Consider the following 18,801-nt stretch of genomic DNA (forward strand, 5'->3'; position numbering starts at 1 on the left):
AGATTAAAAGGCTGTACAAATTTAAAAGATCAAATTAAATATATTGACTGGCAACCTTTATACAGTAACTAAGCTGTATTATAAAGTCAGTAACCAGAAACAGGTAATTATTTTGCACAAATGTTGAAGAATGTTTAGGCAACACAGCATCTTAAATATGAGCAGGAATCTGAAGCATTTGTCAAAATTATTTGGTCTGACAAGTCTAAGGTATGTCATCTCCAAAAATGCAGCACTATGGAGAAAAAATGGAAAAAGTCTTCAATGAAGGAAACTTTGTACATACAGTTAAACATGGAGGTAGTTCGATCATGATGTGGGGGTGTTTCAGCAGTTCGGGGACTGGAGAAATTCATGTGAAGTACTGTACAATGATATCATCGCTCGGAGGCTGACTGGCAGACGGTTTTATCTTTCAACACAACAATGGCACAAAGCATATGGCGGAAGTAACACTGGAATTCATGTTGACTTACCTTCCTCCCCCCTAGTGACCAACTTTTACATGCTTCTGGACTGTCTTGGACTTTCTCAATCTGTCAACGTCCCCATTCACATCCGAGGACGCACCCTGGATCTGCTCATCACCAGGGGCCTTGATGTCTCCAATCTATCTCAGATGTCTCTCTGACCATGTCTTAATCACTGCTAATAATAATAATAATAATAATAATAAGCTCCTTCCTCCTCTACTGATACTGATGTTTCTCCTCTTTCGGAACAAAATCGAACAAACGCTTGTCCACCACAAACCCAGTCTATTACTTGTCCACCTCGACACTCCTGCCCTCTACTCTCTCCATTGTTGATGTTTCATGCTTACAGTTGAAATCAACTACTGTCATTGGAACCCTGGACCCCTGGCTGACTAACCTTGTCCGTCTCTGTGCTTCTGATCTTGCTCCCTCCATTATGCACACTCTCAACCTGTCCCTAGACTCTGGCTCTGTTCCTGCTGCCCTCAAGCTTGCCAGAGTCACGCCGGTACTCAAAAACCCCTCCCTTGACCCGGCTTACGTATCTAATTTCTGTCCCACCTCCAATCTCCCTTTTCTCTGAAAAACTCTCGAAAAGGCTGTAGCCAGTCAGCTGATGAAACATCTCACGGACAACAATCTGGTTTAATCTTTATCTGGTTTCCGGGGCATCACAGTACTGAATCAGCTCTGCTCCAGATTGTGAATGGTCTCCTGCTCAGTGCTGATGCTGGTGCTCCCTCTGTCCTTGTCCATCTTGACCTAACAGCTGCTTTTGACACCTTAGATCACGGCATTCTTCTTGACCGCCTTCAGAAATATGCTGGAATCTCTGGAACCTGTCTCTCCTGGATGTCCTCTTACCTATCTGAACAAATACAGTCTGTTTTTTATGCTGGGTGCAGTGGTGTTGCAAACCCAGTGATGATGCATTTAACATCTAATCATAATGTCATTAAGAATTCAAAATGTGTGACTAAGGTTGTCTCAACTGCCTCTAGTTTAATTGGGACGGCCGCTTATTCGGGATATTTCTTCTTCTCCCAAGGCATCCCGATAAAGCGGCAAGATTGTAAATGCAAAACGAGGACCCATGAAATACTAAAGCAGGGATGCCAATACTTTTGTCGTCAGTGTTTTAGTTTTTCTTATAAAGATTGTTAAACACTCCATAAATTATATGTATTTTGGGCTTGGATATTAATTAGTGACTTATGGCCACTAAATTCCTCGATTTTACATGTTTTCTTTAATTACATGTTATCTTATATTAAGTGTAGGGTGCCAGCACTTCTGTCTGTGACTGTGTATCATCATCATCATCATCATCATCATCTACATCATCAGCCTTTTTCAATCCAATCCCAAGAGTTTTCCACAAAAGCCTGTCTGCTGCATCCCTCATCCACGTTGCTCGGGCGTGTTTTCTAATTTCATCTTACCATCTTCCTGGAGGTCTTCTTCTCGGTCGCTTTATATCTCTTGGGATCCAGTCTAGTACCTCCTTGGTCTAGCGCTGGTATGCTGTTCTTGCTACATGTCCAGCCCACTGCCATTTCAGTTTTTTCACTCTTAAAACATTGCATACTTTTGTTTACTAAATATATTATAGCAATAATACTACTGCTAAACCTATCATAATAATAATATCCATTCATAATGGTATGGGCATAAATAATTTCTGAGCAAGGTTAGTGTATTTGCATTACTACAACATACAAAAATGAAAAGCAAAACAATTAGTCATGTAATATATTCCATATCATAAATCACAACAGTTGCTTTATATAATTGTTATATATTTGTAAGTTTTTATACAGCCTGCGTCCTACTGCTTGTTCATTTCTTCCCTTGCTTATTTATAAACCATAAAACCTAAGCCAAGCAAGCTTCTATTTTTGAAATGTTTGCCTAAACTTATTACTAAATTTATTTTTAGTATTGTATAATTGTGTATCACTTGTTCTAATCTAGATACATATCGATGTATTTGAAGGAATTTTATTTACCAAAATACCTAAAAAAGAAAAGCAACAACAGTAAATCTAATTTTTTTAATTGTTTTATTTGGTAGCTGCCACACACTATTTGATTAATATTAACATAAACACACCAAACAAATTATCAAAACACTTTCTTGAAATAGAACTTTATACTGATGCATGTTGAATCAAAAATGTATGTTTTTACAAAAATAAAGTATTTTATTAATTCTGGGGCAGTAAGCACACATTACGCCACACAAAAATAGAATACAAAATACTGCATATTATACCAGCAGTCGGGAAAACTTTTTGTAGAAATTTACACATGCATAGCTCAGACTTAATTTGGTAACCCTGAATTATAAATAATTATTAAAATCCCTAAATATGGCACTACCCAATTGACAAAATGAATGACATTTTTGTCTCAAACAACAAGCTTTGTAACAAAAAGTTTACAAAACATTCTTTAGTACTTCCATGTGTCTAATGATTTGATAGATAAAGCTATGAATCCTGTCAGGCATAATCAAAACTGAAACAAAGTGTCTCCAAAATAAAACAAAAACAACCCAAAGAATCTGGCAAGGTCAATATTCAACCAGACTGATGTGTTTCATCAGTTGAGAGGAATTAATAGAACCCATATGTATTATTATTATTCATTTATTTTTCACTCCAGACCCTAAATTGTATTTTATAGTTCCACTGGCCTTGATAATGACATTTATTTTAATGGTTAAAGTTTCCTTAACTAAGTCTAACCAACAGAAATGAAACATGTACAGTACATGTTAACAAAGCTACAGCAAAATTCATAGGACGTACGTGTTCAGTGATTAAACCCTTCCCAAAATAAGTAATGTTTCTGATATTATACAAGATATTCAAATACAGTGACTTTAAAAACATAAATTATTTCCAGTTTTTTTTTTCTTCTTGTTAAACCACCTTTACTTAAAAAAAAGTAGCTTGAAGAAAAGCAAAGTACTGTAACAAGGCATATAGTTAAATTGACCAGCTAAAGTTTCGACTCTTAGAAGTAACTAAACCTATATTTTTGTTCTAATAGTGCAGAGTCCTGCCAAGTTATTCTGTAAGGCAGCTCATGTAAAATGTACATTCTTGTAATCAGATTATAACTTCATCACATGTATAAAAATTACCACATTTACTTTAAAACACAAAATAAAACCCCTAACAGTAAAAGCTTCAGTTTAAGCAGCTTTCTAATGAAGTGAAGGGCTACAGTACACAATTAGACTACAGAGCCCAAGGAAGCAGCCTCAAAGTACAGCATAAAAACCTTACAGCCTTCCCTATTAAAAAGACACATCTCTCTCTCTCTTCCTATTTAGTACATTACATTATAGTCAGCATCATCAGATGAGTGCATCATAAAAGATACACAGCTATATAGAATATATTTTCAATACACTTATACTGGAACATTTTTAATAAAATAAATAAATAAATAAAAACCCCACATCCCTGCTTTTAAAAAAAGTAGATCTATTTTCCAAAACCCAATAAAAATAAAACTGCACTTTAACAGATTAACAAATAACCTCTTGTAATCTCTATGTCTTATTGTCACACTAGATGCAGGGCTTAGCTCAATGTCATCATCTTAGTTACTCCAAGGAGTCGACAGATCCTTTATGCTGGCAGTACAGCACAGCATCATGAACACTTGGGAAGACAAGATCTCTGGTGATGGAACTATCAAAGAAATTAAGTTTGCTGAAATCCTCCATTACGGCTCCTGTTTGTTAAAAAGAGACATTTACCTTTCATTCAGTTCATTCTAAACCATTTAACTGTACTTCTGTACTGTATATGCAAATACAAACACGTTATTTAAAAGCATGCACACTGATATATAAACTGTATCAATACACAGTACAATACACCTTAATATTGGGGGGGTGGGCATAACTCAATTTTATTGAAGCAAGCTAATAGATTCTTACCATTACATTTTATAAAATAGAATTCAACATTCAAATTATTAAAAAAATAAAGATGCTACAGAAATTTTTTTTTAAAAAAAGTACTTACTGCTGCAGGCTCCTACAATCACTGTCACACCAATTTCATCATATTCTTTCATGATCTGCAGAAAGCAAATTGCATTTTTTTAATTGTGCCGTTAACAATATGTACAGTTTATTGGGCGTATGTGAAAGTACTGACAACTTAGTATTCACCGAGTATTAGTGTCTATCTGGAGCTTAAAACCGCTGCGGTTGTTTTTTTGTTTTTAGAAATTTTTATATATGCATTATAAAATAGATATAGAGATAGGAAACTTAACATGGTACTGCTATGCATGCAGTGGTCCAAAGGACAAAGGTGACATTTTAAAAAAAAATTATAAAATTATACAAATATTTGAGGACACATTCACCACAAATATGGTAAAATGTTAATATCCTTAAGAGCTTTGAATTTCTGTATAAAAAAAATAAATAATAAAAAAGCACTAACTCACTTACACATACAGCAGTGGGATGCCCATCGGGGCACCACTCACTCTCTCAACTTTTATTTCTTTTAATTGGATTTCAGCATCCAACAACAGCATATGTGGGTGATATAGGGATCCGGAATGCATGCACGCACTTGTAGTAATTATGATACTTACAGATTTAAGTGCCTTTGCTCCAACGGAATCTATAAAGGTGACAGGAGTGAAGTCTAAAATAATAGAGTGAACACCCGTCAGTTGGTCCAAAAAGCTCAAGGATTGCTCGCAGCCTGCCTCTCCGTCTCCGTTAGCAGTTACAAACTGACCATTCCTGACTGTGTGAGTCTCTCCGTCCATAAGCTCATGTTTGACGCCCATCTCCTGATCATTGGTCTGGTTGAAAAAAGATGCACAGCAAATCATTAACACCATTCCCATTAATCAGTGCTGATGCTGCTGACAAACAAACATACGGGATGCACAAACCAGTGGACTTCAACTTCCCACACCAAAACCTACAAGGCAAGCTCTTACACCAAACACTCATGAAAAAGTCACACAGACAGATTTATAACACCCGACAATCAGTATAAGCTATAAACATGTCGACTGAATCTTGTTCTTTCATATATGTGGTTTTGTTGTTTTCATGAAAATTACATGGTTATCACTGCACAGGTAGGTTTGACATCTATAAATTAAGGGGAATGTAACAAGGGCATTTTAGCAGCTTCTGAAGACACTTGAACACAGCGATAACTGATTCAATAGGTTGTCTCTCAATTCAATTGAAACAGTTATGAACTTGACCTTTAGCATTGTTTTTGGTCTCCCTTTTTATTGTGCTATATGGAAAAAGTGTGCCACATACCAACAATACCAAAGCCTCAGACGAAAGATAGTTAAGAGTACCATTCTTTCTCCCGTACAGTAAATATCAGGAAATAAAAATAATGATTAATTTACCAATCTTACAGTACCGCCACTTTGACTTTGACATACCTGAAAATAAGCCCTGTGGGTTAAATTAATAAACACATCAGTCAAACTTCAAGTTATACATAGGAATACAAAAGAAAGAAATAATTAAAACACCACATCTCTAATTTAGATTGATCTACTCACAAGTTTAACAACTGAGTTTATTTTCTTGTTAGTTGTCTTTGTTTGTTTTTTTGCCTTTTCTTGTTTCTTCTGACTTTTTTTCTTCGCTGCTAGCAACACAACAGGATCCACTCCTGTCTGTAGTAAACATATTGACCAGTTAGCTATCACAAGACTTTTCTGTAGTTTTTTGCAGTTGTGTTTTGATTGTATTCAGTACTGTATACATTGTAAATAGTAAATATTTAGTACATTCTAATTGAAATATTAACATTTGTATATTTTAAAATATGGCTTACCTTTTTTTTTAGGGCGTTAACATAAAGTTCACTATTGGCAAAGTACAGCGGGCTATTTGCTTGGAATATTTTAATACCAGAATGCTCCATTACCTAAACAAACAAAAACAATATACTTCTTACTGTGGTAAAAAACAAAAAGAATAAACCTAAAATTAGTCTATTTTAAGATTTGTCCATTTATTTTCCTGGTTTCAAGTCGAGTAAAACAGTTCTTTAAGAAAAGCTAGACCCAGAATAGAAAAAAAATAAAATAAAATACATCTCACGTACCTAATTTATATGACACAACCACAATATTGATTAATTTAAGCAATTGCATGGTTAACCAATAAATGTACATTAATAACCACCTGCGTAACATTAAGTGAAAAACTTTACCTCCTCGTACTCTTCAGTATCATAGTATAAATCTGTCTGTGGGATCTGGCCAAGAATTGTATATTTTGGACTGGAAAAGAGAATTAAAAACACGCTTAATGAAACAAATTACTGTATGGATTATAGAATTTGTATTTTACAGAGCACATTTTTCAAGAAAGGTAAAAGTAAATAGTGCAAACAAAATAGTTGGTCTCAGATTTCTATATCAAAAGCACACAGATGGTAAAGGTGAATTATATTTTTTAATGGCAATTTATTTGCTGTTGGTGAATAACATTTATCGAACACTCCTAGCAGATAATTCAATGTTGTACTCCGGTCAACTGAACTCACAATTGAAAACATGTTACTCAAATGTGAGCCAATGTGCCTAGCTTTTGGGAGTTTGAGTTATTTTAAAGAAAATAAATGGCAAACATATAGAATGGAGAAATATATATTTCCAAAAATGCAATCAGGAAGAGCCTTCTTAAAAAAATAAAATAAAAATAATAATAAATAAACAATAAATTCAGAATTTGTTTTCCTACAAAGCCTCAAAACTCCCAGAAGCAATTTACATGTGTCGAATGTGTTCCTTCAATAGGAAGTACAGCATGGAAAAGAATGCAAGATATGTTCACCAATTTTAGTTTATAAATGCTATGGAAAAAAAAAAAACATTCTGGCCAGCAAAAGTAAATCACTTGGTACAAGATGCAATTTGCTTCACATTTATTCTTCATTACAAATACATTAAGTACTCCAATTTGTTGTAGTGAATCACCAGATAATTGAGAGGTGGGCAGGACTGGATCTGTTGGTAACACAGCTCTTCCCCTTCATCAGAGATTAGCTCTTACATTTTGTGCAGAATTATCTATTGCATTACAATTGCTGGCCAGTATATAAACCCATTTTATGGCTTCAGTACATACCTTTGAGTTCTGTAAATAACAGTGATGACTGCAAATGCAACAGCCACAAGAAGTCCATAATCTAATCCCAGGAGAACAGATGCAACAAAAGCCACAGACCATATTGCCTAGATGACAAGCAGAACATTATTAAAACGATCCTTCCTGTCAATAAACCAGCATTAAAAATGCCCTGATGCCCCTTTCTACCCAGAATTAAGATTGGTACTATTAGGATAGGTTAAACATTAAAAAGTTAATGAAGAACTAAATGTTCATTGTTTTGCTAAAACATTTAACAGTTGTCAAACTGCATGCCAAAATATATCTGTTAGCAAGAGCACTTTCAACATGAAACAAGTTTAACAACTGTTTTAACATTCAGGAAATTAAATGTAATCTACATAAAGTTAAGTAATCTTGAAGGCAATGATTACACCTGTTATAACCAGCCCCAGCAAGCATACAGATTAACAGGAACAACTATTATCTTGGCATGTTGTTCTAGCTATTTTTTTTTTAAAATGTGTATGTATTAGATTAAAGTCATAATTTAAATTGGATTTATATATGATGCACATACTGTATACAAATGCAAGACTTAATCTTCAGGGCAGGTTTATTGAGTTGTTGCAATGAGTTGCACACAATCAGAGGACTAAATGAAACTCAAATCCCAATGCACAGAATATTATCAATAGTATTATCTCTAGTGTTGTGATGAGAGGACCAGTGAGGTCAAGAACATGATTATATTGCAAAAGAAAATGACAACTAATAGAATGACTAATGAAGTTGGTACATCCTTTTCCCTAGCTTTTCACAAATAAGCGTGAATTTCACAAAATAAAAAATGTACTTCAGATTAATAAACATGCTGTGATATGATGACACTCCATCTCCATTGGAATAATAGAACTTCTTAAAAAAAAAAAAAAAAAAAAAAAAAAATCAGTAAGGCACTAAAAAGTAACTTACAAGTTCAATCCTGCTGGTTCTCCAGAGCAAAGGGATGTCTCTGAACTGTTTAAACATCCCTGTCAAATTCACCATAATAATAGCTGCCAGAACTGTCTACAAAAAAACAAAAAAGATTTTGCTTTAAAAAAAAAAAAAAAAAAACACATTCACATGAAATAATGGTGTTAGTATTATTCAGCATTAATTTCCTTGTTGGTTTCTACACTATGTTTGGACAGACTTGTTTAGCAAACACAGAGTGACGGAACAGAATCATTATTTTGTACTATACCAATTTCTTACTTGAGGTAAAGTTTCAAAGACAAAACCGAGAGCCACAATAACTAGGAGAACCACAATGGAGGCCAATAATCCTGCAATCTGCAAAATAAAAAAAAAACCCACATGTTTACACAATGGTGATTTAAGGGTAGTTTAGCAGTCCACCTAACAACTTTGGTGCTCAAACATTTGTTGTTATTGTATCAAAACTCTCATATCTCCGAAAACCTGGCCCATCAAATCAGCCACCAGTCCACCAGAATCTTGAATTTGAAAATTTTAATGAATCTTGAATCATCATTAAAAGGTTTAAATATTCACTGCAAAATACTCACTAACAGAGAAAATGGCAGATTCTGAGTTTGCCAACATACTGTAGTACAAAGCAAGCTGGAGTTCAATTCCAATTCGTACCTGAGTTTTCCCTCCTGTGCTCTCCTGGACAAGGCTACGGGACATTGAGAAGGTGACAGCAAATGTCTGAAAAAATGATCCTGATAAATTACACAAGCCTAATGCGATCAGCTCCTGGGTTAAGAAATAAAAAAGCAGACACAAAATCAAATTCAGTGACATTTTGAGAGAAAAAACAAAAACAAAAAAACTGTCGATAAGTAAATATACAGTGCCTACAGAAAGTCTACACCCCCTTTCAAAATTTTCACCTTTTGTTGCCTTATAGCCTGGAATTAATATGCATTAAAATAGTTTTTTTAATTTATCTACACATCCTACCCCACAACTTCCAAGTGAAAAAAACTTTCTAGAAATGTAGAAAATTAATTAAAAATAAAAACTGAAATAGCTTGGTTGGTTAAGTGTCCACCCCCCTTGTAATAGCAACCCTAAATTAGCTCAGGTGTAACTAATCGCCTTCAAAATCACACACCAAGTGAAGTGGCCTCCACTTGTGCTAAATTGTAGTGATTCACATGATTTCAGGATAAATTTAGCAGTTCCTGTAGCTTTCCTCTGCTAGATAGTGCATTTCAAGGCAAAGATTCAAGACTGCTGTCCATCAATGCTCCCCAAGGAACTTGACAGAGCTTGAACAGTTTTGTAAAGAAGAATGGTCAAATATTGCCAAATCTAGGTGTGCAAAGTTGGTAGAGACCTATCCCAACAGACTCACAGCTGTAATTGCTGCCAAAGGTGCTTCCAACAAGTATTAACTCAGAGGGGTGGAGACTTTTCATGATCAATTATGATCTTTCAGTTTTGTATTTTTAATATATAATTTTTTTCTCAATAAAAACCTTTTCCCCCTTAACAGTGTGGAGTATTGTGTGTAGATAAGTGGAAAAAAATCCTCATTTAAATGCATGAAACTCTGGGGCACTGACACAACAAAATGTGATAAAAGCTCAAGTGGGTGTAGACTTTCTATAGGCACTGTATATATGTAATATTGTACCTGATTGCCATTAACAGTGTAGCCATGTTTAAGAGCAAAGATTTTGGACATTGATGCAGCCATAGAAAAGCCCACAATTGCAATGGCGAAGGAATCTGTTATTACGGCAGTAAATATGCTGAAATCTGGAACAACAGGAGGAAGGAGCCTGAAAAAAAAAATTTTAAAACCTAGTTTGTAAAGTTACAGCTGGTTTTGATGTTTAAAAATAATGATGCTTCCGATGAAATGTAGTACAGTACTTAAGTTGCAGATCACAACATCGCTACTGTTTACAGCCGATAATCAAAATAGGGTCTTTTAGAGTCTAGGGTCAAGATTAAACACATTTAAAAAAAAAAAAAAACCTATTGAAAAATAAATTATTAAAGCCTTGTATTTGTATCTGTAAAAAAAAAAATGTATATAAAAAAAATCAAAGAGGGTAATTGTTTGCCATTAACATGAAATAATGATGTATTCATAAACAGTAATGCAGGTATTTAGAAATGTTTCTTACCCAACAGGTATTTCTCCAACAACATCTATGCTATAGTTCTCATGGAGTTTCATCCCATATGAGACACCAGTTGAAATGATCACCTGTGCAAAGTCATGAAGATGCACTGTTTAGCAAACATGGGAAGTCAAGTTATGAAACATGTACTGTATAGTGAAATGTGTTTAAATTTAAAACAAGCATTATGTTAATGTACACCCCACTAAGGCTGTTATTAGAAAGAGCTGTCAAGTAAAAGTATAAGTGTAAAAATATAAGTGTAACATATGTACAAATGAACATACTCTAATTCTCATTATCTCAATAACTTGTGCTAAATAATTTCCAAACCAAATTTCATCACAAGCGGTTCTTGACCTACAAATAAAACTGCAAAAAATTTGCCTTCGTAAATAGAATGGAACGGATTTATTTTTGTTAATGAATTTTTGTTTTGTTTTTTAGATTGTCCCGTCTATTCTTTAAATGATTGTTTTACAAAAGATACCTTACACATTTAAATTGCTGAGCAAAATGATGATCAAAATTATATAATGTATTCAGGGTTCAATATATGTTACAAATCATATTAAGTATTTACCACAATAATCTCTCCAGGTATTGGAACTGGCAACTTCTTTTTAAAGCGTTCGTTGATTTCTTTTACCCCCACCAGAAACACAATACAAATTAATGCAACAGTTATTGCTGCAATATTGGTTGTTGTAATTTTCGAAACTACTGCAATGAAGCTCTGCAAAAGAGCAAAATAAAAACAAATTAATATCCTGAAATCAGTTTCAGAGCAGTGATCTTATAGAAACAATATTGCACTAGGATCTTCAATTACAATAAATGAATCCATAAAGTTGAACTTTTGGTCTCTTCTGAGAAGTGTCTTCTCAGAAATTAAGATAAGCAGGTTGTAGACACTCACATATATGACTGATAAAGGCCCACTGTAACGTTTAGTTTCTATCCCGAAGAGGTACTTTAGCTGTGACACCACCACATGCACAGCAGCTGCTGTTGTGAACCCTCGGACCAGGGGCTCTGTCAGGTAGATGGCAACAAAGCCAAACCGAAGAAGACCCAAGCAAAACTGCAAGAGAAAGAATAGTTTTGTTTTTTTATAGTTTCTAGACTGACCACATATGCTGCATAGCATCCTTTCTACTGTGTGTACAGTATAACTAACTTTTCCAATTTACACAGAAAGGCTTATTTATCTCGTTACAAGTTTATTTTCCTTTCACAATGAATGTGCAATGAAAGTCGGGCGAGGGTCAGGTGACATTTGTATCCAATTGCGTGCCATATAGTGATTCCAATCTACCTGTGGGCATTTAGAAGGCTGAGATAGATTGTGAGAAGCCATTCAACTTTTACAAGTAATAAATAAATTATATATATATATATAGAGAGAGAGAGAGAGAGAGAGAGAGAGAGAGAGAGAGAGAGAGAGAGAGAGAGACTCTCACACACACACAGTGCCGAGAAAACGTTTGTGAACCCCAATGATAATTATGGAAATTCCATAGTTTTACCATGATAGCCTTCTTGAATCAATTAAATATCCAATAGGGTTTATATTAACCAATTCCATGTCTTTTGAAACAAAATGATGTATGAATAAGTAATTAAGATTCAGGGTATGTGAAAGTAAGTGAACCCCTGGGTTTTATCAGCTCAATAAAGGGGATAATTAGAATCAGGTGTTTAAATAATTAGGCAGATCTTCAGGGGTGAGTTTGGGAGGCCCCACCTTATATAAAGGTCAGAAACTTTGTGAGTTTGGTCTTCACCATACAGGTGTGTGGAAACACGTCATGCAACAATCAAAAGAAATTTCTAAGGATATAGAAAAACAGCTGCTGATGCTCAACAGTCTAGAAAGGGTTACAAAACCATTTCTAAGGATTTGGGGCTCCACCAACCACTGTCAGACAGATAGTCTACAAATGGAGAAAGTTCAAGACCACAGTCACTCTATCTAGGAGCAGTCATCCTACCAAAATCTCTCTAAGAACAAACCGGAAAATCATCAAGAAAGTCACAAAGAACCCCTGAGTAACATCCAAGGATCTGCAGGACACTCTTGCCTTGGCTAATGTGAGTGCTCATGACTCAACTGTCAGGAAAAGACTGAACACGAATGTTCATGAAAGGCAGGAGGAAACCACTGCTCTCTAAAAAGAACATTGCTGCCCATCTGAGGTTCACCAAAGAGCATATACATGATCCACAAGACTTCTGGAACAATGTTCTCCGGAAAGACGAGTCAACAGTATAACTTTTTGGCCTCACTGAGAAATTTTTGTTTGGCGAAAACCAAACACTGCATTCGAACAGAAGAACCTCATCCCAACCATCAAGCATGGTGGTGGGAGTGTGATGGTTTGGGGCTGCTTTGCTGCCTCAGGACCGGGACGGCTTGCCATCATTGACACAACCATGAATTCAGCATTGTATCAGAAGATTCTAGAGAAAACTGTCAGGCCATCTGTCCGTGAGCTGAAGCGGAACCTAAAGTGGGTCATGCAGCAAGACAATGATCCTAAACATACACGCAGATCTACAAAAGAATGGCTGCAGAAGAAGAAATTCCACGCTTTAGAATGGCCTAGTCAAAGTCCGGACCTAAACCCCATCAAAATGTTGTGGCAGGACCTGGAGCGAGCTGTCCATGCAAGGAAGCCCTCAAATGTCAGAGTTGAAACAGTTCTGTAAGGAGGAATGGGCCAAAATTCCTCAAAACCGATGTGAGAGACTGACCAACAGTTACAGGAAACGTTTAGCTGAAGTCATTGGTGCCACCAGTTACTGAATCTAAAGGCTCACATACTTTCACACACATGGGTATTAAATGTTGAATCATTTGTGGATAAATAAATGTTGAACAAGTATCATGTTTCTGTGTCATTTGTTTAATCAGGTTATCTTTATTATTAGAACTTCAATTAAGATCTAATAAAATGTTAGGTTTGAAATATGTGAAAATCCTAAGGTGTTCATGTATGTGTGTGTGTATATATATATATATATATATATATATATATATATATATATATATATATAGAGAGAGAGAGAGAGAGAGAGAGAGAGAGAGAGAGAGAGAGAGAGAGAGAGAGAGATAGATAGATAGATAGATAGATAGATATACACACACACACACTTATATATATACATACATACATACATACACAGCTCTGGAAAAAATTAAGAGACCACTGCAAAATTATCAGTTTCTCTGGTTTTACTATTTATAGGTATGTGTTTGGGTAAAATTAACATTTTTGTTTTATTCTATAAACTACTGACAACATTTCTCCCAAATTCCAAATAAAAACATTGTCATTTAAAACATTTATTTGCAGAAAATGACAACTGGTCAAAATAACAAAAAAGATGCTGTGTTGTCAGACCTCGAATAATGCAAATAAAATAAGTTCAGATTCATTTTTAAACAACACAATACTAATGTTTTAACTTAGGAAGAGTTCAGAAATCAATATTTGGTGGAATAACCCTGATTTTCAATCACAGCTTTCATGCGTCTTGGCATGCTCTCCGCCAGTCTTTCACATTGATGTTGGGTGACTTTATGCCACTCCTGGCGTAAAAATTCAAGCAGCTCGGCTTTGTTTGATGGCTTGTGACCATCCATCTTCCTCTTGATCACATTCCAGAGGTTTTCAATGGGGTTCAGGTCTGGAGATTGGGCTGGCCATGACAGGGTCTTGATCTGGTGGTCCTCCATCCACATCTTGATTGACCTGGCTGTGTGGCATAGAGCATTGTCCTGCTGGACTATCTTGTAATTGGCTTGATTCATGTGTCCTTCACAAAGACAAATCTGCCCGATTCCAGCCTTGCTGAAGCACCCCCAGATCATCACCGATCCTCCACCACATTTCACAGTGGGTGTGAGAGGCTTGTAGGACTCTCCAGGTCTCCGTCTAACCATTAGACAACCAGGTGTTGGGCAAAGCTGAAAATTGGACTCATCAGAGAAGAAGACCTTACTCCAGTCTCTACGGTCCAATCATTATGGTCTTTTGCAAACCTCAGCCTGGCTCTTCTTTGCTTCTCATTGATGAATGGCTTTTTTCTAGCTTTGCACGACTTCAGCCCTGCCCCTAGGAGCCTGTTTCGAACCGTCCTTGCCGTGCACTTCACCCCAGCTGCCGTTTGCCATTCTTTTTGTAGGTCACTTGATGTCATCCTACGGTTGCTGAGTGACATTCAAATGAGTTGGCGGTCATCCCGGTCAGTGGAGAGTCGTTTTCGCCCTCTGCTGGTCTGTAGCTTTGTTGTCCCCAGTGTGTGCTGCTTGACCTTGTTCTTATGAACCGCTGTCTTTGAAATTTTAAGGATGGAAGCAACCCGACGCTCAGTGTATCCCTCTGCCAGTAAAGTCAGAATTGAACCCTTCTTTTCCTCACTCAAAACTTTCCTTTTCAACTCTTTGGGCATGGTCAATAGTTATTTTTTATTCCAATTACTTTTGAGGTACTACTAGCACTGTTTTGCCATCCAGCTGGTCCTATTGCAAGAGGATAGTGATGACCACAGGAGTGGTTTTTATACTTTTCCTCGTTAAATAAGATTTGGTTCAGGTGATCCCCTAATCAGTACCTCATTCAGTAGAATGAGGTGTGCCTGTGTTGGAATTCAACAGACACTAGAATGGAATGGCTGCCATACATGTAGAGATGTTGATTTAAGAAAAATTTGCAGTGGTCTCTTAATTTTTTCCAGAGCTGTATATATATATATATATATATATATATATATATATATATATATATATATATATATATATATATATATAGTGTTTTTTTTTATTATTAGTTTTACTTGTTTATTTGTAGTTTATATAGTTTTTAGTGACACCTAAACATGGCAACGTATGTGGTCTTTCTGTAATAAGCAACGGGTGTGAAGTTGGTTTGGAGGATTTTGATACCAGCGACAGTGATGCTGACTTATCACTCAGCGATGATGATGAAGAAGAAGAAGACGTGGAGCCAAGAACAGCACAAACTGTACAAACAAAAGAGCATGCAGCTACTTCACAGGAAACACAAGAAGCTGTTTGGTTTGAAATGACAGTGCTGTGACAAAATACTATCAAAGCACAGCATTGGGTACAGGCAATAAAGCAGTCATCTGCGGCAGCCAGATCGATCACAATGCCTGCGCAAAGTAGCCATGTACACGCATTTGTGACTATCCTTCCAACACAAGAAGAAGAGACTGCAAAAAATGTGCAGCTGCTACAAAAATGAAAACAAAAGAAAAGACACAAGAAAAAGAAGGCAACACCGGGTTCTGTGTGTTGAACATTTCAATAAACGGCACAGAGCAAGTCGATAATGGCATACGTTTTGATGTTGTTTGATTTTTATTTGATAATTACTGTTTACTGATTATTATTGTTATTAGCAGCGTTTTTGTTTTCATTGTTAACCCCCCCCACCAAAAAAATTTGTTTTTATCTCTACATTTAACATGGGTTTGTAGTACACAGGAGCATAAAGGGTTAATGAAAAACACAGTTTAGATCATTTATTTGTGTTTTACTCATCATATGTTAACATTTTATAGCAATTACAGGTTTGAAAACATTATTATTATTATTATTATTATTATTTTCAAAATCTGGTACTGGTAAGGGGTTTCATTTTTACATCTGAAGTTAAAGCTGCTTTAAACAGCAACAAACAAAAAAACAAATATGCAGAGTATACAGTAATCCCTCGCAAACCGCGGGGGTTCCGTTCTTGAAAACCCCCACGGTTGGCAAAACCGCGGTTGGTAAATACTAGAGCTTATGGGAAATAGGGGGCTAGGTTCTCCACCGCCGCGGTTACACTTATCAAAGCCTATCTAAGTTTCATTTTCCTTCACTAAACACAAATGAAAAACACAGTAACATATAAACAATGCAAATAATATAACATACTGGGTAATGTAACATATAAAAAGTAATAAAATTATAACATAATAAAAAATAATGTTTTACTTACCTTGAATCTTTAGAGTTCAAGGCCAAGGTGTTGTTTACTGGTTAACACAGAGCAACGGGACCACATGGGCATGGTACTATGACTAGTACACGAGAAAAAGCGAGAGATGATGCTGGTACTGGTAGGGGGAGATGCTGGCGAGATGGGAGTGCGCAAGAATACACAAGATGACGTGGAAGCAAACGCAGATGCATCATATCTTTCCGTGCAAAACCGCGTATACACAAATCTATATGCTGCAGTTGGCAAATTGGTATACAAAAAGAAAACCGTGTATACATGAATTCCGTGGTTGGCAAATACGCGGTTGGCGAGGGATTACTGTACTTCAGTTACAGCTGCCTTACTTTTAGCTTACCTGAATGATTCCTGTAAGGAAAGTAACAGCCACTGCTACCTTTACTCTCATGGCATCCCGTGCCAGCTGATTGTCCGTGTTATTGGTTCCATTAACTGTTGCAATGTCAAACATTGCATCAGGAACTTCCTGGACCACAATTCCACCGATCATCAGGCTTATCACAGCAAAAGTGCCTACAGGGGAAGAAAACAGCCTAGTTTAACACAATGTTTTGAGCACGATAATTATTATCGATAGTTATTACTCTAACAGAAAAGAAAGACTATGAAAATCCAACTTTAATAGCACAGGGCAGTCCTGGGGTCAATCACAATTGTAACTGTGCAATTCGTAACCTTGGCACACCTGCGTAACTGTATATGTAATTATACTATATAATTTATTGTTATAATTCACTGTGTCTGAAAGACCATACTTGCAGGAGCCAATAGATTATTTTATTTGTGCAGCAACAGCTCCTCAAAAAACTCAACATTAAAATAAAACAATGGAAAAAAAAATAACAAAAAAAAATCAAGAGAAAACCGTTAAGTTTTACTGTTAAAAACAGGTAAGGTTAAGGATTCACACAAGTGCATTTACTGGGGAGTTCCACAAGTGCCAAGCAACAAACTGCCCCAGTTGCCACTCGTGTAACCTGACAAACGAAATAGCATGAGCTATGCCTGGTATCTTCAGAAGGTCGCTTAAGGTAATCTAGTGTCAAGCCATGGATGACACGGCTGGTGTGTTGGAAGTACTGGTGTAATAGGTGCTGATTCACTGTTGTTTTAAAGAATAAAATCTGTTTGATGTATAAGCAGACATGTGTGATTTGTGAAAAAATACTGTAAAGCATCCTGGAGGCAAAAAGTAAGGGAATAGCATTGCTGAATAATTTGAAGTATGTATTATAATTATAAGGTATGTATTGTAAGGGGGCTCTGAAATATTGACAGTAGTACATCACTGATACGACCAGAGATTAAAATGAATCCTGATCGCAGTGGGTTGGGCATTTCAAATTGTGTAGAAAAACAGGGATACAACGGATACAAACTAAAACAAAGAAACTACTTTAAAAAAAAAAAAAAAGATCTGTACTATTTGACTCAGGGTATTTTCATTAGTTTAGCATGCATGTACAGCATTGCTTTGGCACAACCAAACTGTTTTGCAACACAAAATGTTAGGTAACCCTATAAGTAACTTGTTTTGTGTAAAAATATAAGTTTAAATGTTTTTATAGAGCTTTTTTTACACAACAAGTTAACAAAATGCAAACTGAGGAGACAGTGTCAAACATCTGGTGGCACACCCAGTTGTTCAGTGGAGGGGACACCTCTGCTGACATGCAGCAGGGCGCGTTTCATTTCCTGGATCAGCAGATGCTGGCAGGTGATAGAGACAGAGACTGGAAAATTCCACTGCAAGAGAGCAAGGCCGTCAAGAGGAGCACATGATTGAAGTTAAAAGAAATCCCTTTCCTGAAGTGCTACAGGGGAACTGAAAACATTAACAAAAGATACACCACACATACATATGAAAACAGATACTACACCCCCTTCAACACTTTTTAAAATAGATCAAGTACTGTATATAGCTGTGAAATCTTCACATGTGAATAATTTCTCAGTTAATGCAAACAATTCAACTAATTAATTCAAGTATTTTTTCTTTT

General features: G+C 36.0%; 1 protein-coding gene across 3 annotated transcripts in view; it reads right to left on the bottom strand.

Moving 5' to 3' along the window:
• Positions 1–2,554: 2,554 nt before the first annotated feature.
• The window catches only part of LOC121318374 (prestin-like), a 32,979-nt gene continuing 16,732 nt past the window's right edge, over positions 2,555–18,801 (bottom strand). For all 3 annotated transcript variants that reach the window (XM_041254955.1, XM_041254954.1, XM_041254953.1), the window contains exons 5-19: positions 17,139–17,314; positions 11,686–11,850; positions 11,350–11,502; positions 10,770–10,852; positions 10,271–10,418; positions 9,271–9,384; positions 8,878–8,955; positions 8,593–8,688; positions 7,636–7,742; positions 6,716–6,785; positions 6,335–6,427; positions 6,057–6,173; positions 5,109–5,324; positions 4,523–4,577; positions 2,555–4,226 (exon numbers count right to left, since the gene is read on the bottom strand). In XM_041254955.1, the coding sequence (XP_041110889.1) occupies positions 4,096–4,226; positions 4,523–4,577; positions 5,109–5,324; positions 6,057–6,173; positions 6,335–6,427; positions 6,716–6,785; positions 7,636–7,742; positions 8,593–8,688; positions 8,878–8,955; positions 9,271–9,384; positions 10,271–10,418; positions 10,770–10,852; positions 11,350–11,502; positions 11,686–11,850; positions 17,139–17,314 (1,802 nt within the window). In that variant the 3' untranslated portion in view covers positions 2,555–4,095. The remainder of the gene's footprint in view (positions 4,227–4,522; positions 4,578–5,108; positions 5,325–6,056; positions 6,174–6,334; positions 6,428–6,715; positions 6,786–7,635; positions 7,743–8,592; positions 8,689–8,877; positions 8,956–9,270; positions 9,385–10,270; positions 10,419–10,769; positions 10,853–11,349; positions 11,503–11,685; positions 11,851–17,138; positions 17,315–18,801) is intronic.

The sequence above is a fragment of the Polyodon spathula genome, chromosome 7 (assembly GCF_017654505.1).
Source record: "Polyodon spathula isolate WHYD16114869_AA chromosome 7, ASM1765450v1, whole genome shotgun sequence".
Classification (NCBI taxonomy): Eukaryota; Metazoa; Chordata; class Actinopteri; order Acipenseriformes; family Polyodontidae; genus Polyodon; species Polyodon spathula.